The 26,069-nt window shown below is 44.9% G+C and overlaps 1 protein-coding gene across 10 annotated transcripts; it reads left to right on the top strand.

The window, feature by feature from the left end:
• Positions 1-718: 718 nt before the first annotated feature.
• On the top strand, positions 719-25,628 carry Gripap1 (GRIP1 associated protein 1). Of its 10 annotated transcripts, none has more exons than XM_063245821.1 (26): positions 719-798; positions 2,797-2,863; positions 3,002-3,063; positions 4,431-4,457; positions 5,215-5,322; positions 9,918-10,068; positions 10,717-10,787; positions 10,955-11,002; positions 11,879-11,910; positions 12,001-12,048; positions 12,184-12,283; positions 13,634-13,711; positions 13,909-14,001; positions 14,803-14,937; positions 16,320-16,415; positions 16,631-16,843; positions 16,973-17,086; positions 18,109-18,186; positions 18,290-18,385; positions 18,507-18,563; positions 18,671-18,770; positions 20,225-20,355; positions 22,963-23,085; positions 23,215-23,308; positions 24,102-24,256; positions 25,074-25,628. In XM_063245821.1, exons 1-26 carry the CDS (start codon positions 757-759, stop codon positions 25,164-25,166), a joined length of 2,412 nt encoding a protein of 803 aa, XP_063101891.1. In that variant the 5' UTR covers positions 719-756; the 3' UTR covers positions 25,167-25,628. The 10 variants fall into 10 exon arrangements, with proteins under 10 accessions (XP_063101891.1, XP_063101889.1, XP_063101890.1 ...); XM_063245819.1 differs by having other exon boundaries at positions 10,603-10,787; XM_063245820.1 differs by lacking the exon at positions 13,909-14,001 and having other exon boundaries at positions 10,603-10,787.
• The last annotated feature ends 441 nt before the right edge of the window (positions 25,629-26,069 follow it).

Below are 26,069 nucleotides of genomic sequence, written 5' to 3'. Positions count from 1 at the left end.
GCTTATGCCGCTGAGCTAAACCCCCAGCCCCATAATGCACTTTAATATTTATTTGTTATGTGCATGTGCATGTCTGTATTTGAGATTGCTGGTTTTTGAACTCAGGCCAGGAGTGTTACAAGTGCTCTGCCATTGGGGGCCCCAGCCCTAGTTTTTTTTTTTTTTTTTTTTTTCTGATTCAGTATTATTTTTCTTCTTGTCGGGTATTTTTAATTTATTTGTGGCTAGATTCTTTACCTAACATTAAGTACAGAATCATGTTAATAAAAATCACTGTCAAATCTTGCAAGGGGGCGGGGTCAAAGACTTGACTTTAGGTGGGATTTCCCTTTCAGGGTCGCCCGGAAGAGGGCGGGTCCACAGAGCAGAGCTTCCGCTTTCATTTCCACAGTTATAAAGTCAACTGTTTTCATTAAAGGGGAAGCGCAAAAAGGTGATTTTTTTTTTTTCTGTCGGCAAACACTTGCCTGGCGAAGAGTCCATCCAGGACACAGGGATACCATCATGTCGAACAACAATGGGTAGACTACAAAAGCTCAAAAATCATATCAGATGACTTACAACCTGAAAAAACATTACATTGTAATTTGCCTGACCTTTCAGTTTTGTTCTTTTCTCTTCGTCCCTAAAATGCCGAACTTTTGTATTAGGTTCCTCCCTCTCCATTCCTGGCCATTGGTTCAGTCTAATTTTAATATTGATTTGCGCTACCCACTGCGTCTGCGCAGAAAGCTGAAGGGGGGAGGGGGGAGGAACATGGCGCAAGCTCTTTCTGAAGAGGAGTTTCAGCGGATGCAGGTGCCGCTTACTGTGGGACTGACCACTGCTTTAGGCAGTTTAGGGGCGGGGTAGGGAGAGATCATATCACCGTCTCTGAGGAGTTGGTTGGGATGGATCTTGAGCCTGAGGTGTTAGTTTAGAGAATGGAAACGGAGGTTCACAGTGGAGAGACTTGGGCACCAATATAGTATTTGTGTTCTGAAGGTTGGATTCTGTTTGCCTTGTAGGCGGAGAAGAGCGTCCTTGTGTAGGCGATATCTTACTTAGACAAGGGGGGACCTTTGGGCTTGAGTGTTTAGGTATACCTTCGGTGACTGAAGATAACGCTGGGCTCTAAAGGAAGGAGATCTTGACAGGGCGAAACCATTTTGTTAGGAGAGGAAGGAAGCGAGAATTTGCGTCATGGTCGGGGGGAACCTTTGAGAGGGCAACACCATTAGCCGGTGGGAGATTGGAAGTTTATGGGAGGTACCATTATGATAAAGAATTGGAGAAAGACCCCCGGATGTATACCTGGGAGGTTAAGAGACTGTGCCATTGATGGTAGGGGAGCCTAAGAGTGGGAGGTACCATTAGATGATTAGGGTTTATCCTATTAGGCCAAGAAGGCCTTGGATGGGTGATACCATCTCTATTGTGGGGAGGCGCAGAGGAACTAAAAGTGTTATCTTAGGGCTGCATGGAAGAGAAATCACTGGACTTTTGGGAGATGCTCTGACCACTTGATTCCTTTGGTGGAACTCTCAGACTGGGTGAAATACCATAACATTCCATTACGAGTGGACCTTTCTTGAGAGTTCCTCCCTAGGCGGAGACTTTGAAAGGGGGAAACGCTGAATCCTGGGGATGGAAGGGGAGGGACTGAGATGAGTGGGCCTTGAATGGGGATGTTATGCAGGGGATGCTAAATAAGACTTGGCCCATGTAAGGCCAGAGACTCTGAAGGATGTAGGGTCATTCCATTGGATCATGACTAGGAGATCTTATGAAAGGTGGGGAGGGGGCTTGAGTAAGAAAGATTGATTCCATTGGGTCTTGTGTGAGGGAAAACCACTGTGTTCTTTTGGGGAAGGATTCTGGGTGGGAGGGGAAAGGGTGTTTCAGTTGGACCAGGACTTAAAAGAGACCAGTCACTAGACCTGGGGAGGACAGGTCCAAGACCTTGAGCAGACCAATAGAGGGAGAGGGATGGAAGTTGGTGCTTTGACAGGGAGAGAAAGATCCTTGTGGGGTAGGTAACAGTGAATGGATCTGAGATGAACTTGCCTCAGGGCTCTCCCAGGCTGGTAGAGGAGCGTGCTATTTGGAATAGCCTGTATGTCACTTTCCCTTGATTGTTTTTTTTTTTTTTGAGACAGAGTCTAGATATGTAGTGCAAGGTGGTCTTGAACTCACATAGCCCAGGCTGGCCTTGAACTCATGGCAATCCTCTTGCCTCAGTCTCCCGAGTGCTGGGATTATAGACATGTGCCACTACACCTGGCTTTCCCTTGATTCTTGAAGGGTGTCTAGACATGTTTTGTGAATTATGGGAGTACTAGAGATGCCCTGATGCAATGGAAGTTGAGGAGAAGAACACCAAACCTTCTCCCCTTGGGAAAGAGGCAGGAAGGCAATCTTATGTCCCATGTCCTCAGAGGCTTATTTATACTCTGTATAGAACAGGGTTCAGTGTATAAGAGGTCAGCTAGGATGATGAGGAAGTTCATCCTGTGGGTAAGGAGAATTATGGAATGAATGTGAACAGGAGTGACTAGGTCAGCCCTCTGCAATGGCTGATAGCCTGAGTGCAAGAAGATGAAGTGGTGACACTGGTCAGGGTTGTAAATGGATCTGGAGAAAGACTTGGGTCCTGGTGGCTCATTTAGAATATAGCATACACAGGTAATAAGGAGTACTGAGAAAGCACATGAAGGGTGCCCATCCAGTCCATAGGGCTTAGGGGCGTGGTACTCATGACTGAGCATAAGAGTGCTTTCCCAACCAATTCTCTTTCCTTCTTTGCTTCCCCCAAAGGCTCAGCTGCTAGAACTCCGGACAAACAACTACCAGCTTTCAGATGAACTACGCAAGAATGGTGTTGGTGAGCCAAGAGAGTCTTATTATATGGGAGTGGGTTTGAGGGACAGAGGCCAAGGTTTTACCTCAGAAGCCTGGCAGGAAGACCCTTCAGCTCCTTGCCATTGCCTGAGGCTGAGATTCCCTGCTTTCCCTACACTAGAACTTGCCAGTCTTCGACAGAAGGTCGCCTACCTGGATAAGGAGTTCAGTAAAGCTCAGAAGGTACCTCCCTTCACTCACCCATCCACCTGCTCCTTCATTCCTCCTACCCATCTGGCTCATTTATCTACCCAGTGAGCACCTACAGTGACCAGCCATAATGTTACATCCTACTTTCATGGAGTCATTTAAAGCTTTCTTAGCCAGGCTAAGTGTAATTCCAGCACTGGAGAAAAGGATTGAAGGCATTTTGAGGCCAGCCTGAACTATATACTGATACCCTGTCTCAGAAGAAAAAATTCTTTTGGAAGTCTCTTATTTTGCTAATTTTATCTAATTCTGCTTACTTATTAATTTTTTTGTCTTTTTGAGGCAAAGTTTCACTATGCAGTTCAGGTTTGCCTTGAACTCACTTTATAGCCCAGAGATTCCTCAAACTTCTGGCAATCTTCTGCCTCAGCCTCTCAAGAGCTGGGATTATAGGCTTGTGCCACCATGCCTGGCTACATGAATTTTAACTTACTCGTAATTTATTCTGCTTTCAGTTAATTACTCATTCTTATATACTGACTTTTAATTAAGTAGTCAAATCTATCAGTAAATCTGACTAGAATCTGCCTGTCATCCTCAAATCACATTCCTGATGTGTGCTTCAACTTTCCATACCTTTTCTGGTCCTGTTGCTAAAATGAGACCAAACTTCTTTTTTTTTTTTTTTTTTTTTTTATCGGTACCGGGGATCGAACTCATGACCGCCTGCTTGCAAGGCAGGTGCTTATGCTGCTGAGCTAAATCCCCAGCCCCTGAGACCAAACTTCTTAGTTCCTTCAAAACTTAGATAGAATATGATCTATTATGGCCCCTCAAGATATTCAAGGTCCTCCTTTGTCTCTTTCTTCACTGCCCTGTTCCCATTTGTATCACAGTGCTAGATAGACATCACTTGCTAGATAGATACTCATTGGATAAAGGAATACAGAAAACTGAAAATCTGGCAGTCAGAAGCTTCTCTTTGTGATCTTGTTGATTTCTCAAACCTGACCTTGGCTGCCTCGCAGGTGAGCAGCAGTTTCCATTGTTGCCCAAAATTAGTTGTGTTTGCATAGATGTAGCAATGAAACCACAATTTCGGGAGTTTGGTGAGTCAGTCTATAAAGGCTTATACTGAGACCACCTCCCTCAGGCCTCAAGAGTGTAGAGAAAAGGACAATTTCTATGTGCTGTGACACTGAGGCAGGATTCTCATTTATTCACTTGCTCATTGCATCATTCCTGTGGGCTTCAAACTGTAGTAGAAGTACTCAAGTGCAGATGGTTCTGTCGCACTTTTGTCATCATTGTCTTTAGTTAGCAATTGCCACGGTTGACTCCATACCCTCCTGAGAGTTCACTTTTGTTTGCTTTAGCTCTCTTCCCACCCCTCTTTTTAGGCACTGAGCAAGAGCAAGAAAGCTCAGGTAAGGGGGCCCATGGTGGGTTAATGTGTCATAGTGGGGATATTTCTATTTTGGGATCTCCTTGTACTGGCCTTTTTTTCTGTGTGTGTGCCCTCACATCCATGACTTTCTCACTGTGTGTGTTTCTGTGTCTCTGTTTTCCTGTGTTTGTCTTACATTCTGCCTGTCCCTATCTTTCTCCCTTTCTCTCTCTCTACCCTCTTGTGAGTCTGGCTTTGTCTTCCTGTTCTTTGACTTCTCTCCCCAACCTGTTTCTATCTGTCATCATTTTTCTTTTCTGTATTTTCTTTTATTCTCCAAGTACTCGTTTCTCCCCCTTTCCTCTTTCTCTTCCTGACTCACTTCTTTCTCTGACTCCTTCTCTTCCAGCTGTTCTGTTCTTTCTCTGTTGATTTCTCTGTTTCTGTCTTTCTGTGTTTTCTTTTTTTCTTCTCTCCTGGTCCCTCCCTCCTTCCCCATTTGCTCCCATTGCCCATCTCTCTCTACTTCTTCTCACTTATGATTATCTTCCCATCTTTCCCCTTCTACTGCCTCCTCTCTCTCTCTCTCTCTGCATTTCCTCTCTATTACCCCTTGTTTCTGCCTTCCCCTCTTTGTCTCATTTTATCCTTTCTGGTGTGTTTCCTTGCTCTTTTTGCCTTATTCTCTATATCCTGCATTCTCTCCTCCCTGTGTTATTTTCACCCTCTCTTTCTTTGTCCTACCTCCCCATCTTTTCTCCTTCTGTTTGAGTCCTAGCCCATGTTTGCCACTGCAGGAAGTCGAGGTACTGCTGAGTGAAAATGAGATGCTTCAGGCAAAGTTGCACAGCCAGGAAGAAGACTTCCGTTTGCAGAACAGCACACTTATGGCCGAGTTCAGTAAGGTGCTGGTGCCTGGGATAGATGAGGGAGGAGCATGAATGGGGCAATAATGTGTTCACATGTGTGCGGGGTTGGCACTGTCTAGGCTAGTGCTGGTGACCCTATGACACACATGCTACAGGAGGCTGTTTGTATCATTGAAAGTGCAAAAATGTTCACCATCACTGATCTAAGCTAAAGCTAATAAGCAGCAGAGAGAGTGATTGGACAGGGTCTGGCTCTGTGACACTGTCCGCGGTGCTGAAATATGTCCTGGTCTGCTGCAAAAGGACAGTGATTTGACAGATGTGACCACTCACTGTGATGGGATTAGAAGATTTTTAAGCCTTGAGGTTGGCTGGTTCTCAGCCAAGGCACTCTTTTTTTTTCTGAGTTTCAAATTTTCGTATGTATAATTTGGGGCTGGTGTTATGGAACCCCAAGGCCTCAGGAGTGGGGTTAGGTAAAGTTCTTACTATGGGATGGAAACATGTTTAAGCTATTTCCATATTCTCTTTCTTCCCTTCATTTTTTTTTTTTTGCTTTTTTTGTACCAGGGATCAAACTCATGCCCTCACACTTGCCAGGCAAGTGCTTGTGCCGCTGAGCTAAATCCCCAGTCTTCCCTTCATTTTTACATTAGCCTAGGATTCTTATTCTTCCAGATAATTCATCCTGGATTGGTAAATTATATCTCCTCCCTGATTTTAGTGTCCTGGCTCTTTATAAACTTACTGGGCAGTTGAAAGCATCATCTTTTTGTTCTTTTATCTATTTTCTATATTCATAGTCAATAACTTTCTAAGTTTTAAATGTATTTTAAGGGAAAAAATCCTCTGGCTGCAAAATGCTACTTCAAAGTCTCTACCTAAGAATATAGTACATAAGACCTTTTTAAAAAAAATCAGTAAGACAGTCTTTTTAATTAACTAAGTTTATTGATATATTTTAAGTATACATAATGATTGCATTCATTATAGGGAATTTGTACCTGTACATGATACAACTTGATTTTTTTCCTATCCTCTACCCTCCTTTCAACCCCTTTTTCCTTCCCTGCTTATAGAAGCTTTGTTTACATTTTTTGTTCTTTTCTAATACTTGTTTTTCCTTTTCTTTCCTTCCTTTCCTCTTCCCCCCTCCCTAGTTCCCTTTCCCATTTGGACATTTTCTTCATGCTTCACAATATGTAGTATACATTTTGTTCCTCAACAAGACAATTTTAAGCAGGTATAATACCAGGAGAGGTAGTTTAGCAAGCAGTAGTTTTGAGCAAGGACTCTGGAGCTAGAGGTCTAGATTAAAACCTTGGCTGTAGCTTTTATTAGCTGTAACCCTGAGCAAGTTACTTAACCTGTCTTTTCTTTGGTTCCCAAATGTTTAAAATGAAAATGATAATAATAGCATCTGCTACACAGGCTTTTCTAAGGATTAAATAGGTGAATAGTCACTTATATCAGAGCCTTGCATGTCATATTAAATAAGGAAGTGTTAACTACGGATATTTTCCTTTTACTAATTCATTTTCTATATAAAATATTTCTTTTTGATGTGGGGTCTTTCTGTCTTATCCAGGTCAGTATCAAACTAATGTTCTCAAATGATTTTCCCATTTCAGTTTCCCAAGTAACTAGGACTATAAGGCATGCACCACTACATCTAATTTTTCTCTCTAAAGTATTTTCTGACATTTATTTTGCACTTCTAGGGATTCAGTTCAGAGCCATGTACATATTAGACATGTGCTCTACCACTGAGCTACATTCATAGCCCCTTTCTGTCAATTGTTTTAAAAGATTGAGAAAGACACTGGTGGTGGTACATGCCTATAATTCCAGCACTGGGGAGGTTGAGGCAGTAAGATTGCCATGACTTTGAAGCCAACATGGCCATAGAGTATGTTCAAGGCCAGCCTGGACTACATAACAAGACCATGTCTCAAAAAGAGATCCTGAAAGATCTAGGAGTATATCTCAGTTATAGAGCATATGTTTGGCATATATAAGGCCCTGGGTTCAATTACCATCCCCAACAACAAAAAATACCATTCTTTGGTCATTGTTTGCCTTAGCCTGCCACAATCTCCCACCTGCTTAATTTTTTTTTTTTTGTCTTTTTCATTTTTATCAGTACCGGGGATCAAACTCACGACTGCCTGCTTGCAAGGCAGGTACTTACGCCGCTGAGCTAAATCCCCAGCCCCAACCTGCTTAATTTTTGCACCCTCATCTGTGTCCTGTCTCACTTCAAGTTTTCTCTATTGATCCAGTTCACAGTTTCTGACCTGTAGCCTTACCACTTTAAACAATACCTTCTAGTGGGCCTTCCCACTCCACAGTTCCAGTTCAAAGTCCTGGGGCTCATATAACCATTGGTCTCACTGCCTCACTTCTTACTGCGCCTTGCCTTCAAGCCTCCATGATGCCATAGTTCTTGCTGGGTAAGGTAGGAAAGGCATTATTTTATTTTTTTTGAGACAGTTTTGCTATGCAATTCAGGCTGGCCTTCAACTCACAGCAATCCTCCTGCCTTAGCCTCCCGAGTGCTGGGATTACAGGTGTACACCACCACAACCAGTCAGGGAAGGCATTCTTTGATAAATCTAGCTCACGCTTCCCTGCATCACACCAGTCTGGACCATGTATAAAGTCTTCATAGTCCTATTCTTACTCATCCCTGGCACTAGAAATACTTACAGAGAGACCTAGGGAAAAAGCCTGCTTTTTGCCAAGATACATCAGCTCAGTTGCTCCTTTAGCAAATAATTATTGAGCATCTGCTCTGTGCTGTATGTTCTAGAAATATAGTTGTGAACAGCACATAATAGTGTGCACTCTCAGGTAATTTATATTCTATAGGTGGTATGAGGAGAAGGATATAATGGAGTAAACAAATAATAAAACAGGCATGTGGTGCATGCTTATAATCTCAGCTGCTTGGGAAGCTGAGGTGGGACAATCATGAGATAAAAGACAGGCTGGGCAACTTAGTGAGATCCTGTCTCAAAATAAACCACTAAATAATAGTAGTGATCATAGACATTTATATGGGATTTCCTGTGTCAGTTCCTTTATGAATGCTTTGCATTATTCATTAATCTTTGCAACAAGTCTGTGTGAGTCTGTTTTGGTATTCCTGTGCAACAGGTAAAGAAAACTAGGACCCTGGGAGATTTTAACAGTTTTTCCCAAGGTCACCTGGCTAGTAAAGGGCACAGTAGAAATTCATATGCAGGTAGCCTTGTCTCAGAATTTGTGCATGTGATTCTCTGTGATAAAGCAAAAGTTGTGATAAATGCTTGGTAAAAAAGAAATGAACATAATTTTATTACAGAATACTGGAATTTTTATGTTGGGTAATACTACTATTTCTTTGGTGGTGCTGGAGATGGAACCCAGAGTTTAGCACATGCAAGGCAAGGACTCTACCTCTGAGCTATACCCTAGCACAAGGGATATTGTTTTAAGGTGATAGTAGCCAGATGTGGTGGGATATATCTGTAATCCCAGCACTTGGAAAATTGAAGTAGAAGGATTGCAGTGAGTTTAAGGCCAGCATGAATTACATAGTGAGACCCTGGCTAAAAAATAAATTAATTAATTAACTAATTAATATAACACTCAGCAGAGCACTAAAAGATGCAAAAAAGATGCCAGCTATGTGACGAACTGGATGGAAGAAATAATGCTTTATTGTTGATTGTTTGGTTGGTTTTTTGAGACAGGCTCTTGCTCGATAGTTCTGACTAGCCTTGAAATCACTATGTACCGTACAACTGGCCTCAAATTTATGATGATCTTCCTGCCTCAGCCTCCTAAATGCTTGTATTCAGGTATCCACTACCATGTCTGATGAGAAATAATGTTTTGAATAGAAAATATCCCAGGCAGTCGGGTGTGGTGGCACACATCTATAACTCAGCACTTAGATGACTGAGGCAGGAAGGTCACTGTGAGTGCAAGGCCAGTTTGGGCTACAAAATGAGTTAAAGGACAGCCTGAAATGCATAGTGAATCCCTGCCTCACAAAGACAACAAAAAGGAAAAGAAAAAGAAAATATTCCAGGCAATAAAAATTCTCTGTGGGCCTCCGTATTCTCATTTGAAAATTGGAATAAGAGAATATCTTAGGACTGCTGTGTGAACTATACTTGAGCCAGGAAGTGAGCAAGGGGCTGGCTTGATTTTATTTGCGTTGTACTCTTCTCTAAGGCCACAGGTAGGCAAGGCAGTAACTATAGTCAGTGTTGAGCCTGAAAATGCCTTGAAAGTTGTCTGTGGCACCTGGGCTGAGAGGGAGCTCCCCACAGACTGCAGGACAAGTAGGGTTCTTCACAGTGCTGACAACTTCCTGAGATGTCAGATCTGGGATTGCATCTGAGAGATCTGGAGGAGGCAAGGGGAAAATTGATCTCATCCTTTTTTGAACTCTGTCACTTAGGAAATGTATGAATTTGAAGTAGTTTATCATCTCTGTGCCTCAGTGTCCTTCTCTGTAAAGTGTGAGAACACCTATGTCATAGAGTTCTTATGGTGATTCAATGAATGACCAAGTGCTATGAGTATTTCAGCAAGTATTGTTCTGATGTACTGATTTTCTGCTACCTCTTTCTACTTAGCTCTGCAATCAGATGGAACAGCTGGAGCAGGAGAACCAGCAACTGAAGGAAGGAGCTGCTGGAGCAGAGGCCATCCAAGCTGGCCCCCATGTGGATGGGGAGCTGTTAAGACTGCAGGCAGAGAACACAGCCTTACAGAAGAATGTGGCAGGTGCATGGGATTTCAGAGCTTGAGGAGAGCATGGAAGGTGGTTGTCCTCTCAGGAGAAGGACAAGGGCTCAGAGTGAGGCTTGGCCTTGTGAACCAGTATGTGGCTTTGGAAAAACCATTTCTCCTCTCTGAACCTATATATATATATATATATATATATATATATATATATATATATATACATATGGGCTGGGATGAAGGCCAAAAGAGAGCTTGGTAGAGTGTGGGAAGGTCCTGCTGTATAGACCTTTGGTGAGCAGCTGGGGATTTTTGATGATGGTTGCTGGTTCTGTGATTGAGTGGAACCTTAGTAGAATGTGGGTGGCAGTTGGGAGGTTATAGAAGAGTTTCAGCTGTAAGTAGTAGTGGAACATGGTAGATAAGAGGATTTTGAGGCTTAAAAGATTTGTGAAAGGTATAGTTAGGACTTGGAACAGGAGACCTGTTAGGTCTAAGGCTAGTTCCTCCTCTGAGGCATGGCCAGGGACTTCAGAGCCTACCTCATCTATCACAGATCCTTGTTCTACTCACCAGCCCTGCAGGAGCGCTATGGGAAAGAGGTTGTGAAGTCCTCAATTGTCAGTGAGGGCCAAGGGGACCCTACAGGGAGCCTGGCCCCCACTGTCCTGACCCCCATGCCATTGGCAGAGGTAGAGCTGAAATGGGAAATGGAGAAAGAGGAAAAGAGATTGCTCTGGGAGCAGCTGCAAGGCTTGGAGGTAAACCTGGGTATTTTGAGGCTGGGATGCTGGGAGGCAGGCAGATGCCCTGGCTCTGCTTGTAATTCCATGAAAATGTTTGACATCACCATTTTGTGGACTGAGGGAAGGGATGAGGGAGGCGCGTCTTTGCTAACAACAGGCCCATGCATCATCTTCCCCTGCAGAGCTCAAAGCAGGCTGAAACATCCAGGCTGCAGGAGGAACTTGCTAAGGTGGGGCTCTCTAGTTTTTTCTTGACAGAGCACAGGGGTGTTATGCCTTTTGAGGGTCTCAGTTTTATCATGTATAAAATGGAGAGACTTGCTGGTGTAGTGGCTCATGCCTATAATCCCAGCACTCAGGAGGCTGAGGCAGGAGGATCACCTTGAGTTCCAGGCCAGCCTGGGCTACAAAGTGAGTTCAAGGCCAGCCTGAACTGCATTGTGAAACCCTGTCTGAAAAAGAAAAAAAAGCAGGGGGTGGGGAGGGGCTGGGTTTAGCTCAGCAAACACAATGTCGTGAGGTCAATCCCTAGCACAAAAAAAAAAGGGGGGAGACTTACACTTACATCTCAGAATTACTTTCAATATGTAGGAGGCTAATATAATCTCACTATACTTTGTGTGCCACACCCCATTCCTTTTGTCTCCTCCCAATTTAGCCCATTCACTCATTCATTCATTCATTCATGTAAGTCTTTACAGACGCCTGGCTCTTGTCTTAGAACTCAGAGGCCCAGTGATGGAACAGACAGTCAGAGCCTTCCAGGCCTCCCAGCCTAGCCATTCTATGAAGTGGCCATTAAGCCACTCTTTTGGGGGGCTACAAATACTTGCCTTTGAAATTTAGGTGGAGATAATGTTATTGTTGCTGGCCAGTTGTGCAAGCAAATTAGTTTGCCCTTCTGAAACTTAGTTTCCCCTTTGGTAAAACTGGTAGTACTCACTTTTCAGAGCCATTTTGAAGGTTCCACATGATAATATGTAAATCTTGACTTTCAGGAAGGACTCAGTACGAAGTATTCGTGAATATCAAGTTTATTTTTTTCTTTATTAATACTATCCCCATTGTTAACCTTTATCTGCATCCTTTCCTTTCTTATCTTCCAGCTGTCTGAGAAACTGAAAAAGAAACAAGAAAGGTACATTTCTTTTTTTCTAGGGGGTTTGGGGACCTAGAGGGAAATGGACCTGTGGATCTGATCCATTTAAGTCTGTCTTTCCTTGTCCAGTTTTTGCCGTCTGCAGTCAGAGAAGGAGACACTATTTAATGACAGCAGGTAACCTCCAGGGTTGGAGGCACTGTATATAGATGGGACTGTGCCCAGCAGAATTACCTGAAGACCACAGGGACTGAGCCTCTGAAGGACTGAGACTGAGACATGCCCTGTGTACCCTGTCCCTATCACTCCTAGGAACAAGATTGAAGAGTTGCAACAGCGTAAAGAAGCAGATCTCAAAGCCCAGTTGGCTCGCACCCAGAAGCTACAGCAGGAACTTGAGGCTGCCAATCAAGTGAGGGGGACCGGGTTCCATCCCCAGGGTGTGGATAGGGCTGGCAATCTGGGGGGTTTGAGACCTATGAAGGCTGACTGGAGAGTTAGATTTCCTCTGTTGGAATGAAAGGAGTTGGATGGGTCTATACTCCCCAAAATCTAGGAAAATGGGAATTCAGGAGCTCTGAAATGCTTCAGAGTTGGGATAGGAATCTGTAAGTCAGAGATCCTGGGGCTGAGAACTTGAGAGATTGATACAAATTTCAAATTTGTATCAATCTAAAATGTGCACTAGGTACTGAGACTAGGAATTGGGACAGATACCAGCTCTTGGGGCAGAGTGATGTTGAGGTGTATAAGGACTATAAATTTGAGACTCAGGAGCCAAGGACATGGAGGGTCTGTAGATAAAAGACATTCTAGGATGGGACAGTTGGGACTAGAAGTGGAGACCCTCGGGGTCTGGGTGGGGGCTGGTTTGGGCCTGAGATTAGTAAGTAGGATTTTGTGGGCTCTGGATAATCCTAACGACACTTGGGGGCAGTGAAGAAAAGGGTGGTCAGTGTGAGACCTCCAGAGGCCAGAGAAAGACCTCCAGGGTATAAGGCTCCTTAATATTAGAGACTGGGTAACATTGAAGCATCTGGATTTCCCCTGGAAGAGATAAATCTGAGGTCCCTTGGAATGGAGAATGTGGTAGCCTATGAGTCTAAGACCCTTAAAAGCTGGAAATATGGGACTTGGGGCAGGAGTCTGGATAAAACTGAAGCCTCTATGAGTTAGTGGTGAGCTGGGCCTGAGAAGCCCCAGAACAGGGGACCAGAATGATAAGTGGGGTGCTACATTATTAGGAGCTGGAAACTAGGAGGTTGTATGAGTTTCCTAGAATCTGAGACTAAGAGTTTGTGTGGATCTAAGACTCTTAGGAGCTCAGGACATGAGGGTAGGGTGTGCCTGTGACCCCTAATGCTTGAGGTTGAGTCTGGGTAAATCTGTAATACCTGAGTGCTGACCACATCTGAGGGTCCCTGGGGACTGGGTATGTCTAAGAATCCTGGGGCTCTTAAACTGGAATCTGAGTAAGTGTAAACCCTCTTTGGGGTGGAGGGTAAGGAGATTTGAACCTCTCCGGAGCTGAGCTATGTCTGAGATGCTTGGAGGCTGGGACAGAGGGGTCAAGTACGTCTGAGGCTCCTGTGGGTGAGGACCTGGAGTCTGGGTTTACCTGAGGTCTGTGATGGCTAGTCAGAGACTCACAGGGGCTGAGGACATACTCTTAGGTGGTCAGAGAATGAGTCTGTATGGTTATGTGCATTCCAAGAGAGGCTGAGGTCTCAAGTGGACTCCTCTGACTTCCTGGTCCTTGCAGAGTTTGGCAGAGCTGAGAGATCAACGGCAGGGAGAGCGCCTGGAGCATGCAGCAGCTTTGCGGGCCCTACAGGATCAGGTATCTTGTACTGGTTGGGCTCAGGAAGCTGAGGTTTAGGTTGGGGGCCACCTACATGAGTACTACTCAGCAAGGCCCCAGGGGTCTTACTTCTTCTAGTCCTGTTCTGTGTGTCTGTCTCCTTTCTTTCTTGACTATGGGTAGGTCCTGTCTCCCTGTTCTGGACCCACTCTCACCTGTCGTGGGGGTGGGGCCAGGTGTCCGTCCAGAGTGCAGATGCGCAAGAACAAGTGGAAGGGCTATTGGCTGAGAATAATGCCTTGAGGACTAGCTTGGCTGCCCTGGAACAGGTACAGGACATCTGGGATCCCTTGCTGACCCTCCCCATTCCCTTGTCTCCCTCTTTTTTCTGGTCTACACCTGGGCAGGGTGATCCTGAACCTCATGCTGTTGTTTGGCCTTTATTTTGCTTTTCCTTTTTGGCTTCCATCTCCATTGTTTTTGGCATTTATCCCTGCTTCCCTAGCATTCTAGTTTCTCTCCAGTAAAGTGCATGTATAATCTTAATTGCAGACTTAGTGAGTTCTATCTATTTATCTATCTATCTATCTATCTATCTTTCCATCTATCCATCCATCTTCCTATCTCTATTTCTATGTAGTCAGCTCCCAGATCAAGATACAGAGCATCTTCAGTACCCTAAAAGATTCCCTTATCTTTTCCAGCCAATACTTCCCAGAAGTAACCATTATTCTTACTTTAACAAAATAGATTTGTTTTGATTGTTCTTAAATTTCAGACAATGCTCTTTTTGATGCCATTGTATCTGTGAGGTTAAGTCACATGTAGCACAGGTCTGCACTTCTTTCACTATGTATAATTGTGTTGCACAACATTTCTTTTATTTTTATTTTTTTTTGTCTTTTTCCTTTTTATCGGTACCGGGAATCAAACGCATGACTGCCTGCTTACAAGGCAGGTGCTTATGCCGCTGAGCTAAATCTCCAGCCCCTGCACAACATTTCTCTCAGGGTTTTCTGTCTTCCTACCTTTCTTTATACCTGTTTTCTGGGAACTGAGAGGCCCATGCTCTGTTGCCTGGGCACTGTGTCTCTTTACACTGCATTTCTCGTCACCATCACCTTCTGCAGATCCAAACAGCAAAGACACAAGAACTGAATGTTCTCCGGGAACAGACCACTGAACTGACATCTGAGTTACAGCAGCGGCAGGCTGAGTACGAGGATCTCATGGGACAGAAAGATGACCTCAACTCCCAGCTCCAGGTAACACATATGACCCTGCGCAGTCTCACAAGTTCCCCAGTACTGTCTCAGTGACATCTGTGTTGTTGAGTGGAAAGACTGGAGTTAGGACATAGATGCCAGTGTAGTCCCTAATTCTTATCAGTACCTATATGTTCTGGGGCAAATCATTTTACTACTCTGAGACAGAGCCACTTCAGTTAGAATATCCATTGTGATTCCATAATACTGTCTGAGTATCCTTTATCCAATGCTTGGTACTAGAAGTGTTTCAGATTTTTGAACATTTGCATATACTTAATGAGATATCTTGGGTAAAATCAAAGTCTAAATTCATTGTTTCATGCACATTTTACACACATAACCTGAGGATTTTTTCTTGAAACAGGGTGTCATTGTGTAACTCGGGCCATCTTTGAACTCACTATGTAGCCCAGACTGGCCTCAGACTCTCAGTGCTCCCTCTGCCTCAGCCTCCCAAGTGCTGGGATTACAGAGGTGCACCACCACAAGGGGCTAGCCTGAAGATATTTCATTTATATTTTTTGCAATACTGGGACCTTTTTTTGTAGTACCGGGGCCTTGTGACCCTGCCTCTTTTTTAAATTTTGAGGAAAGATCTTCTAAATTTCCCAGGCTGAACTCTTACTTGTGATCCTCTGTTTCAGCTTCCCTAAATGTACCTGCATTTTGACTATGAACTATCACAGTAAGTCAGGTGTGAAATTTTCCACTGTAACATTGTGTGGGTGCTCAAAGTTGCAGACTTTGCATTGCAGATTTTCAAATGAGGGATGCTCAACCTGTAAAAAGAATAACTGGATTAAGAAAGATAGAAGTTTAGTTATCTCATGTAAAACTCCAGGTACTCATTACCATTCAGCTACTTTCAACATTAGATCCAAGATGGGTGTTCAAGCTGCTCTATATTTGTAGTCTTTCTAGGAGAAATGACTAAAGTGGGCAGGGACAAGCATGCCCCTTTCCTTTAAGAGCGTAAGCTAAGTTATGCAACTAGTTTTCCAAAACAGAAATCAATTGCACAGTCATATTTAAGGAGGAAGTCCAACTACAAATTCTATTGGCAAACCAGGCATGGTGTTACATGCCTGTTATCCTAGCACTTGAAAGGCTGAGGCAGGAGGATCACTATGAATTTGAAGCCAGCCTGTGCTACATAGTTAGACCAAGGCCAGCCTAAACTACACAGCGAGAGCCTGTCTCAAAGAAAAAAATTTCCTTGGTGAGGAAATAGGAGATAATAAATACTGGAGAGCATCTAACAGTCTCTGCCATTTCCATCAAGAGATTGAGATCATAATACATTGTCAGGGAAGGGAAGTGGTCTCCCAGAAGTGTTAATGTTTACTGGGGTTCTTTATCAAACTCATCTCTGACATCAGGAGTCACTACGAGCCAATAGTCGGCTGCTGGAACAACTTCAAGAAATAGGGCAGGAGAAGGAGCAGTTGACTCAGGAACTCCAGGAAGCTCGGAAGGTGGGATTGTGGGGAGAGGAGAGGGATTGTCCCAGTCCATTGGGCTAGGGGGGAGGCGATATGGCTAAATCTATGGGAATGGGAAGGGGAAGAAAGTGACGAGTTCCATGGGGCTGGGAGAGAGAGGAGTCTTGCTAGTTCTTTGGGCATGGTGACAGGGTGGTGCGCCTTTGTGGTATTGGGAGGAAGCTGACTACTACCCTCCTGGCCCCCAGAGTGCTGAGAAGCGGAAGGCCATGCTGGATGAGCTAGCAATGGAGACACTGCAGGAGAAGTCTCAGCACAAGGAAGAGTTGGGCGCAGTCCGACTCCGGCATGAGAAGGAGGTGCTAGGGGTGCGCGCCCGCTATGAACGTGAGCTCCGAGAGCTGCATGAGGACAAGAAACGGCAGGAGGAGGAGCTCCGTGGGCAGATTCGGGAAGAGAAGGTAGGTAGATGGCAATAACCTTCCTCCTCCAAAATCTGGGGACACAGCATTATGAATGTGCCAATGAATGACATATGTGAGGTGCCTATTGTTCAGCCTGCCAGGCCTGTGGTCATATGTCCCCTCCAGGCCCGGACACGGGAGATGGAGAGTCTCCAGCAGACAGTAGAAGAACTTCAAGCTCAAGTACATTCCATGGATGGAGCCAAGGGCTGGTTCGAGCGGCGCTTGAAGGAAGCTGAGGTGAGTTGGTGGTGCATGGTAAGGTGCAGAGGCTGCTTATGTGGCAACCATGCTAAACTATGGGAAGAGTGGTGGTCAGACCTGGAACTGTCTGAGATGTCTTGGACATGAGAGTATCTTTACAGTCCTCCTGTTCAACAGAAGCCCTCTGGAAGGAACTAGGGGATAGCCAACAGATAGGGCAGAACATTAGGTGTGCAGGGCCCTCTGGCTTTGTGCTGATTTGGAAAAGCACCTCTTCCTCCTGAAACTGTGCTTCTATCAGGAAATTGTTGATTTAATCTGAATAACATATTACCATTTTCAAGCCAGGCATGGTGGCACATGCTTGTAATTCCAACACTCTGGAGGCTGAGGCAGAAGGATTGTTGAGAATTTGAGGCTGGCTTGGGTTACATACTATGTTCAAGGCCAGCGTAAACTACATAATAAGACCCAAAAAAGGGGGGAGCTATTATTTTCTGGAAAACCCATGACAATACATAAAAAGAAATATGTAGCAGTGACAGACCTAGATTGGAGCCAGTTGTTTGTCTGGGTTTAAATCCTAGGTGGGCTACTAACTGGCTGTGTGGCCTTAAGCAAGTTATCTGGTCTCTCTTGTGACCACTTTTCATATTTGGTAGAAAAGAAATAAAATAGGAGCTGTGGATATACCTCAGGTGTAGCGTGTGCTTAGCATACATGAGCCTTGGGTTGAATCCACAGCAGTAACAAAAATAAAAAGAATGGCTACAGTCTGTGTATTTTAGGAGACTAGTTAACATATATGTAAAACCCTTAGAGAACATTCTTGGCATGTAGTGTTATGTTTTGTTAAAAAAAGAAAATATAATTGTAAATCTAGATCTCCCATGTGGATGGTATAAGTTCACATGTGACATTTCTGCCTAAGAGCAGGTAGTGTTTCCTGAAAGTTATTTTCTGTGTACCCCGAGGGCCCTGTTACAGGCCCTGACACCCCTACCTGGGTGTGATGCCTTCTGCAAGGGCTGTGGCCAACCCTGGGATTTATTTCATAGGAATCCTTGCAGCAGCAACAGCAGGAGCAAGAGGAAACCCTCAAGCAATGCCAGGAACAGCACGCTACTGAGTTGAAGGTGCCTCTTCTAGGATGGTGTTTCTTTCTTTGGGTACCAATGGGTTCTCACAGGAGGACAGAGGCTTCTCAGCTTGTGACCTGAGCTGCTGTGTGCTTGGCAGGGCAAGGAGGAGGAGCTACAGAATGTGCGGGATCAGCTCCAGCAAGCCCAGGAGGAGCGAGATGGCCATCTGAAGACCATTTGCAGCCTGAAGCAGGTGAGTGGTCCTTCAGTGGCCCCTGGCATATCCCTAGGTCTCAGTGTGCAGCATGGGGCAAGTAAGGGGTGCTCTGCAGGCAGTTTTGGCACTTGCTACTTATGTCCTTTGTACCTCACAGGAGGTAAAGGACACAGTGGATGGGCAGCGGATCCTGGAGAAGAAGGGCAGTGCTGCGGTAAGGATGGGAAGGTGTCCAAGCACAGCCCCGTTCTGGCCCACCTCCATCCCTTTCCTATGGGTCCCCTAGTCCTCAGCCCTTAACTTTGCCCTGTTTCCCCATAGCTCAAAGACCTTAAGCGGCAGCTTCACCTGGAGCGGAAACGGGCTGACAAGCTGCAGGAGCGGCTGCAGGACATCCTCACTAACAGCAAGAGCCGCTCAGGTGAGACCTAAGATTGGGCAGCATGGGCTGTGGTGCAGGTGCAGGTGTAGGTCCTTGGGGCCTTCTTGTACCTCCCTCAGCCCTGTTCTTCAGCCTCCTCTGTCCCTCTTCAAGACTGGCTGTGTTACCTGCTCTTTGCCTGTCTCATTTCTGTTTCTCTCTCTCCACACTGTTTTTTTCTTTCTGTGTTATTTCCTCTTTGTTGTGTCTCTTCTCTTATTTCTCACTCTGCTTCTGTCTCATTTTTTCCTCTTTCCTGTGTATCTGCGTTAATCTCCTCCCTGCTTTTTTTCTTTGCTTTGTTCTCCCTGCTTTCTTTAGTTCTCTTCTTTTTTCCTCCCCACTTTTTCCTCTGTTTCTTTCTCTCTACCTTTATCCTATCTTTCTCATTATGTGTTCTGTCTCCCACTACTCCAACATATATACATGTGTACCTCACTTTTTGTTTCTAAATCTGTTGGGTCCATCTTTTCATTCTGTAAACCCCATATTTAAGTCTGGAGTCCCTGACATGAAACCCCCTCAGACACTGCCCTCCAGGAGGTCACAGTCAAGCTAGTGAGACAGACTTCCATGCAGGTAGCAACACTGCTGTTTTTGTTACACAGCAAGTTCAGTCCATTGTACTTCTACCAGTTAAAGCAGAGGATGGGGACTAACACACACAGACACACACACACAGTTTCTGCTTCCCTTTTTTAGATTGGAGTGGCCTACAAATATGCTAAAAGATGTAACATGCCAGTGATGGCTATGGTTCCTCTCTTAGGTCACAGATTCAAGGAAAACTTGCTCTTTGGTCCCTCAACTCAGCTACTTGTGAAAACTTACTCAGCCATAACTGAGTGTGTCACCTCCTTCTCAATACCCAAAAGCAGCTAGCTGCAAGAGCAACATGATGTAGCAAAACTGGATATACCCGTTAAGTTAGTTTTCCTCTACAGTACTCAGTCTCCTGAAGTAATTTCTCTATAACAGGAATCTTGTTTGTTTTCTTGCATATTAATGCAAGAAGCATGGAATAGATTAGAACTCTGTACCATGCATTTTCCTTGTCGATTAGATGGAACTAAGATCTCGGCACAGAGCTCTAAGTTTGTCTCTATCTTTTTGTTCTCTTCTGCTTTGACCATGTTTTTCTCCAGTCTGTCTGTCATCTGCCATGGCTTCCTGTTTCTGGGGTTTTTCTCTTCACATGGGTGTGCTGGTGACCTCTACCTGTCTTCCTTTTCCCTCATCACCCTCTTTCTCCCAGCCTCTCCTACTTGCTCACAGAGGCAGCTCCTTTTTCCGTTTGTCTTTTCTGTCCTCTGTACTTCTGCCTTTCCCCATGCCCTAGTGCATCTCTTTGCCTCTTTCCATTTATGTCAGATCTATTTCTGCTTCTTCCTGATGGTTTCTACACCGGGACCCAGGGAGATTGGGCTCAGGTTTCCTTTCCCTCCACTTCCCAGGCCTTGAGGAGTTGGTTCTCTCCGAGATGAATTCACCAAGCCGGACCCAGACAGGGGACAGCAGTAGCATCTCCTCCTTCAGCTACCGAGAGATCTTACGGGAGAAGGAGAGCTCAGCCGCTCCAGCCAGGGTAAAGGACAAGGAAGAGGCTATAACTCTGCTATTCCTGCCGCAAACCTGCAGTACCCCTCTTTCCCTCAAGTCTTTACTTGAGCATACCACAAGTATTTTCTTCCCTTTGTTTTTCTTGGAACTGGACTTTGAACCTAGGGCCTCATGCATACACTCTACCGTGATCTGTAGTTCCAGCCCGGCAGAAGCATTTTCTTGTCCGCTTTTCCCCAAGCTTGCCAACTTGGCTTCATATTGCTATATGAGAGATGGGAATCATTTTTGCTCTCTGGCCCTGTTTCATCATCTGCAAGCTCATTCTACCTTTCCTGGCACTGTCAAGTATATGACCTGTAGTAAGTGCACCATCCATGTAGGAGGTTCTTTTCTCCAGCTTATACTCATTATTATTGCCATTTGTCATGATAACTTCCTTGTCAGCCACTTTTATTTGGAAATAGCATTTTTTATTTCATATATAGTATCTGTATCTTGTATAAAAAATAAATTTTGGTATTAGGGATTGAACCCAGGCCTTTCACAATGAGCTATATCTCCAGCCCTTTTTTATGTTTTATTCTGAGTCAGGGTATTACTAAGTTGCTATATTGGCCATACTGGCTCAAACATATGATCCTCCTGTCTCAGCTTCTGAGAACTACAGGTATGCATCACTATATCCAGCTTGTAGGAAAAAAATTTAAACTAAAACAAGCAAACATTTAAAAAATTTAAATATTCTAAATCCCAGCACTTGGGAGGCTGAGGCAGGAAGATTGCTGCGAATTCGAGGCCAGTGTGGGTTACAAAGTGAGTTCAAAGCCACCCTAAATTGCATAGTGAAATCCTTTCTCAAAAAAAAAAAAAAAAAAAGACAGGGGCTGGGGATTTAGCTCAGCGGCATAAGTGCCTGCCTTGCAAGCAGGCAGTTGTGGGTTCGATCCCTGGTACCGATAAAAAGGAAAAAGACAAAAAAAAATCCTTAAATATTCCAAAAGTCACATTCTCATTATTCAGAGGTCACCTTTGTGAATGCGTAGTTCAAACAAAGTGTAGCAGTGCATGTTTGTAGTCTCAGCACTCGAGGGTGAGGCAGGAGGGTTACAGGGTAGAGGCCAGCCTGAAAAAAATAAGTCCCTGCCTCAAAAAAAATCAAATGGAAAACCACTAACTGAGGCAAAAGAATCTCAAGTTCAAGGTCAGCCTGGATAACTTAGTAATTTAGCAAGACCTGTCTCTAAATAAATAAATAAGTAAGTAAGGGCTGGGGATATGGCTAACCGCAGAATCCTAGGTTTGAATTCCAGTGTCACAAAAGTGAATGTTGAATTATTTTAGGGCTGGGAGTATTGTTCAGTGATAGGGCACTTGCCTAGCATTGCATAAGGCTCTGGGTTCCATTCCTAGCACCCCCCCACACACACATATAAAAGAAAGAAAGATAAATTTGTACTTAACATATTCCCAATGGCTTTAACAACTAGTGTACATATACAACTGTCCCATCAGGTGGCTTGTACTACTGGTGATACAAATGGATCTAATCACTTTTATTGATCTATTTATTAATAAAAATAATAAAAAGACACCTGATGGCACAGTGATGCATGTACCATTGCTGGTTCAAGCCACCCCAGCAATAAGACATGCAAATTATGGCCCCAAAATGAACATGTTAATACCTTTATGAATCTCTCTCTTTAAAATATAAATGTGCCTGGCATGATGGTGCATGCCTATATTCCCAGCAAAGGTGGCTGAGCAGGAGGATCTTGAGTTTAAGGCCAGCAAGGATAACTTTGGCTACATAGTTCAAGGTCAGCCTGAATTGCATTGCAAAACTCTGTCTCCCCAGGCCAAAAAAAGGAAAAAAAGATAAAATCTAAATGAATAACCCTAATACTTGGCAGGCTGAGGCAGGACGATCACCATGAGTTTGAGGCCAGCCTGAACTGCATACATAGTGAGATCTAGTTTTAAAAAAACCCAAAAAATGAAAACCTAAATGATTGAGTAACCTGTTTTTGTTCATCTAATCTCTCAATTTGGCAAATTTTCATCTCATCTAATACCTTGACCTTAATCAGACTTTTCTGGTTGGTCCCAAAACATCTTTTTTCCCCCAATTTTTTTATGATTTAATTTTTATCCAAAATATCTTTAAACTTAACCCCAAGATATTTTTAATTGTTGGTTTTCTGAAAAGCAGCATTCAGTTTCAGAGAACTGGGCACCTGGTTGTTTTCTTTCCCTATGTATGGCATCGTGATCTCTTTTTTCCTGATACCACTCATGGAATAGAATAGCTCAGTTGACCTGCAGTAAATATCCAACCTTTTGGATTTTTCTACTGGCTTCTGATCATGTCACTTTGCTGTTCTGCTCTTACCTCTATTTCCTGTCAGCTAGAAGTTAGATTTCATTTACTAGTGGATCTCCTTTAGTCTTGTCACAGAAGCTCTTTGCTGCTCTTAGGGTACGAGGAACACAGACTCTAAGGGTGCCAGGACAGGCCACCAGCCCCAGCCGCAGGACCCTAGCTCTCCTAACTCCCTCCAGCCCCTTTCTCCTGGCTGGGCTGGGCTGTGCTGAGCCAAGGCTGGCCTCTCTCTCCTTTTTCCTGCAGTCCTTATCCAGCAGCCCTCAGGCCCAGCCCCCTCGGCCAGCAGAGCTGTCAGATGAGGAAGTGGCTGAGCTCTTTCAGCGACTGGCAGAAACTCAGCAGGAGAAATGGATGCTAGAAGAGAAGGTGCTGTCTGCCTGCTCAGCCCCACTAGAAGTGTTCTGGTGGGCAGTGAGGTGGAGGTCTGGCTGGGTCCTGTGTTATGGGCAAACATGTATAGTTGGCAGGCCTAAAGTGGGCTGGGCCATCTTGCAGGTAAAACACCTGGAGGTGAGCAGTGCCTCCATGGCAGAGGACCTTTGCCGGAAGAGTGCCATTATTGAGACCTACGTCATGGACAGCCGGATTGGTCAGTGCCCCCTCCCCAGCCCTCACCCCCTTTCACCTCCCGCTTTCATTGTATCTACACTGTGGCTTTTCCCCTCTTGGAATTCAACAAAGCTGCTGACAAGACCACAACCCCCGAAGGGGAGAGCAGGGAGCTCTGTATTTGTGTCACCTGCACTTAGTCTCTGTGGCTCTGTCCTTTCACTCTCCATTCTCTAGTGAGTTCCCTGACCTCCATCTTTTTTATTCTTCCTCCTCTTTCTCCCCACCTTTCCTCTTCCTCCTTCCTCTGCCTTCTCCCTGTGTGTCTTTTTTCTGCTTCTTTCTTTCTGTTATCCTCTCTGACTATATTGTTCTCTATACATTTTTTTGTTTTTCTATCTTTATCCCTTATGGGGTCCTCATCATTTCTCCCCGGCCCCCTCCTCCTCTCCTATCCATCTTCCACATTATCTTCCCTTTTCTCTCTCTTCCCTATTCTTATTTCTTTTGTGCTTTTCTTTCAAACCTTCTCTTTATTAATCTGAACAATGTCCGCTGACATACCCTGAGGATTCACTGTGTGCTGTGTGCTTTGCATCCAGTCATACGCATTTTCCACACCTGGGTATTGAACTACACATTGTCCCTATTTCTCAGGGTCATATGGCTAGTAAGAGATAGAGCTGTGTTTCACGTGTTGAAGCCTCCACCCCTACATAACATGGCTTCTGTCCTCCCTCTCCTGCTCTTTGTTTCCCTCTTTTCTCCTCTGGCTCTGTTCATCTCTCCTCTGGCTCTGCCGAGGGGTTGGTGCTCAGCCTGGGCCCTTGCAGATGTGTCTGTGGCAGCAGGCCACACAGACCGCAGCGGGCTGGGCAGCGTCCTGAGAGACCTAGTGAAGCCAGGCGATGAGAACCTTCGGGAGATGAACAAGAAGCTACAGAACATGCTGGAGGAGCAACTCACCAAGAATATGCATTTGCATAAGGCGAGTGTGGCCTGCCAGCCTACCCATCTGCCCATATGGCCACCTTCTCCAGCCACACAGCCCATGAGTCCTCAGTCCCCCAGCTTTGTCTACCCAGTCATCCTCCCATATTTATCTACCACTTTTTCATGCTCTCATCTTCCATCTTTCAGTCAGTTTATTATCAGTTTAGTTTTTATTCTTCCTTTTGTCCTTGTACCCACTCATTTGTCCATTCATACACAAAATCAATCATCTACCCATCTGTCCATCTACCCACTCTATTATATACCCATCAAATCATGTCCCCCAGATCCTCCACTCATTTCCTGATCTACCATTCTCCCTTAATTGTTCATCAGTCACCCACTGTCTTAGTTTTCATTTACCCACCTGTGATCTGTCTACCTGTTGTCCTTTTCCTCTGCACAGTTCATTTATGTACCTATTTGCCTGTCATAAATCTAATGTGTCCACCCCACATCTGTTTGCCTACCCTGCTACCCAAATACCCGCTTTCTCTGGGACAGTCATAAAGGACTCAGCCCCAGCTTCTGCCTTGGAGAAGCAAGCTCACATTTGTTAGAAGAGAAGGTGGCAAGGGTGACCATAACAGGTGACCCAATCCATCTCACTCCCCATACATCCTTGAAACTTCTCTGTGCCCAACCCTTTGCTGGGGCTTCTGTGAGCCTCTCTGAGTACCTTCCGTTCCAGGCCAGTCCCTCCTGGGCATTGACTAGTGGGCTGAAAAGGAGATCACAAGTGGCACCCAGGTTTGGTAAGGGAGCTGTCCCTGACCCCTACTCTGGCCCCTGATGGCTTGTTTATTTCTTAGGACATGGAAGTTCTATCCCAGGAAATTGTGCGGCTCAGCAAGGAGTGCGTGGGGTCTCCTGACCCTGACCTAGAGCCAGGAGAAGCCAACTAAAGATCTACAGGCTGCACCCACTCCTTTCCCTTCCCATGCCCTGCCCCATGCCATTCCCTTGTGGGCTGTGGTGGGAGAACTGACACCAAAATCTAGTAGTTCAGAAGACTGAACATTAAAGTGGCAAGAGGCCTGGTAGCTGGTGTTATTGGCCCCATCTTAGGGCAGAGGCCTTTTGGGGAGTAGGCATCCGAAGGGAGGGGGCAGGGATTTCTCCCTCTTCTCGGCTCTGATTCCCAAGGTCTTCTGCCTTCATCTCTGCATGAGCTCTCCTAGAGACCAATTCCTTTTTTATTTTATTTTTTAATTTATGTCTGGAAGCCTGGCTACCCTGCATTTGGGATCGGGGATGTTGGGTGGGGGCATGGTCTCTGTTCAGCATTCTAGCATCATATGTGTGCGTGTGTGTGTGTGTAAAAGCTGTGCAGCCAAAATACCATCTGGCCAGACAGGCCCACCCATTGACTGTCTGCTCTCATTTTTTTCAATCAAGAGGGATGTGCTGGGGCTGGCAGGGTCACTCCTGGAATGGGGAAGAAGGTCTCTGACTGCAACTTTCCTTTCCTTCCTCCACCCTCACTTCAACCTGTCTCCTGACCAACCTCTCAAACTGAGAGAGGAGAAATGTCTGCCAATGTGTGAGTGGGTATGGGTGTGGATGAGCGGAGAGATGGGAGAATGTGTAAGTGGCTGAATGGACTGATGGATAAATAAGTGAAAGGTTTCATGGATCATTGATGGATAGGCTGGAAAATAAATGGGCATATGGATGGATAGGTGGTTGGATGAATAAATGGATTGATAAGTGGATAGAGAATGGATAAGTGGAGATGTAAATGAATGGATGTATGGACAAATATATGGGTGGGTGAATTAGGTTGGGTGGTGGATGGATTAATTTAT

This window comes from Cavia porcellus, unplaced genomic scaffold (genome assembly GCF_034190915.1).
Source record: "Cavia porcellus strain 051 isolate PalLab524CR breed Dunkin Hartley unplaced genomic scaffold, mCavPor4.1 scaffold_3, whole genome shotgun sequence".
NCBI classification, from domain to species: domain Eukaryota; kingdom Metazoa; phylum Chordata; class Mammalia; order Rodentia; family Caviidae; genus Cavia; species Cavia porcellus.
Note: the sequence above shows the minus strand (reverse complement) of the source record. Positions and strands in the feature narration are given on the sequence as shown.

Bases quoted from the DNA above. Each gene is read 5' to 3' on its own strand.
- Gripap1 (XM_063245819.1), top strand. From the start codon at position 757: ATGGCGCAAGCTCTTTCTGAAGAGGAGTTTCAGCGGATGCAG. The intron at 11,003-11,878 runs GTGGGGCTCTCT...CTTATCTTCCAG, and splicing joins TGCAGGAGGAACTTGCTAAG to CTGTCTGAGAAACTGAAAAA. The intron at 24,257-25,073 runs GCGAGTGTGGCC...TTTATTTCTTAG, and splicing joins AGAATATGCATTTGCATAAG to GACATGGAAGTTCTATCCCA.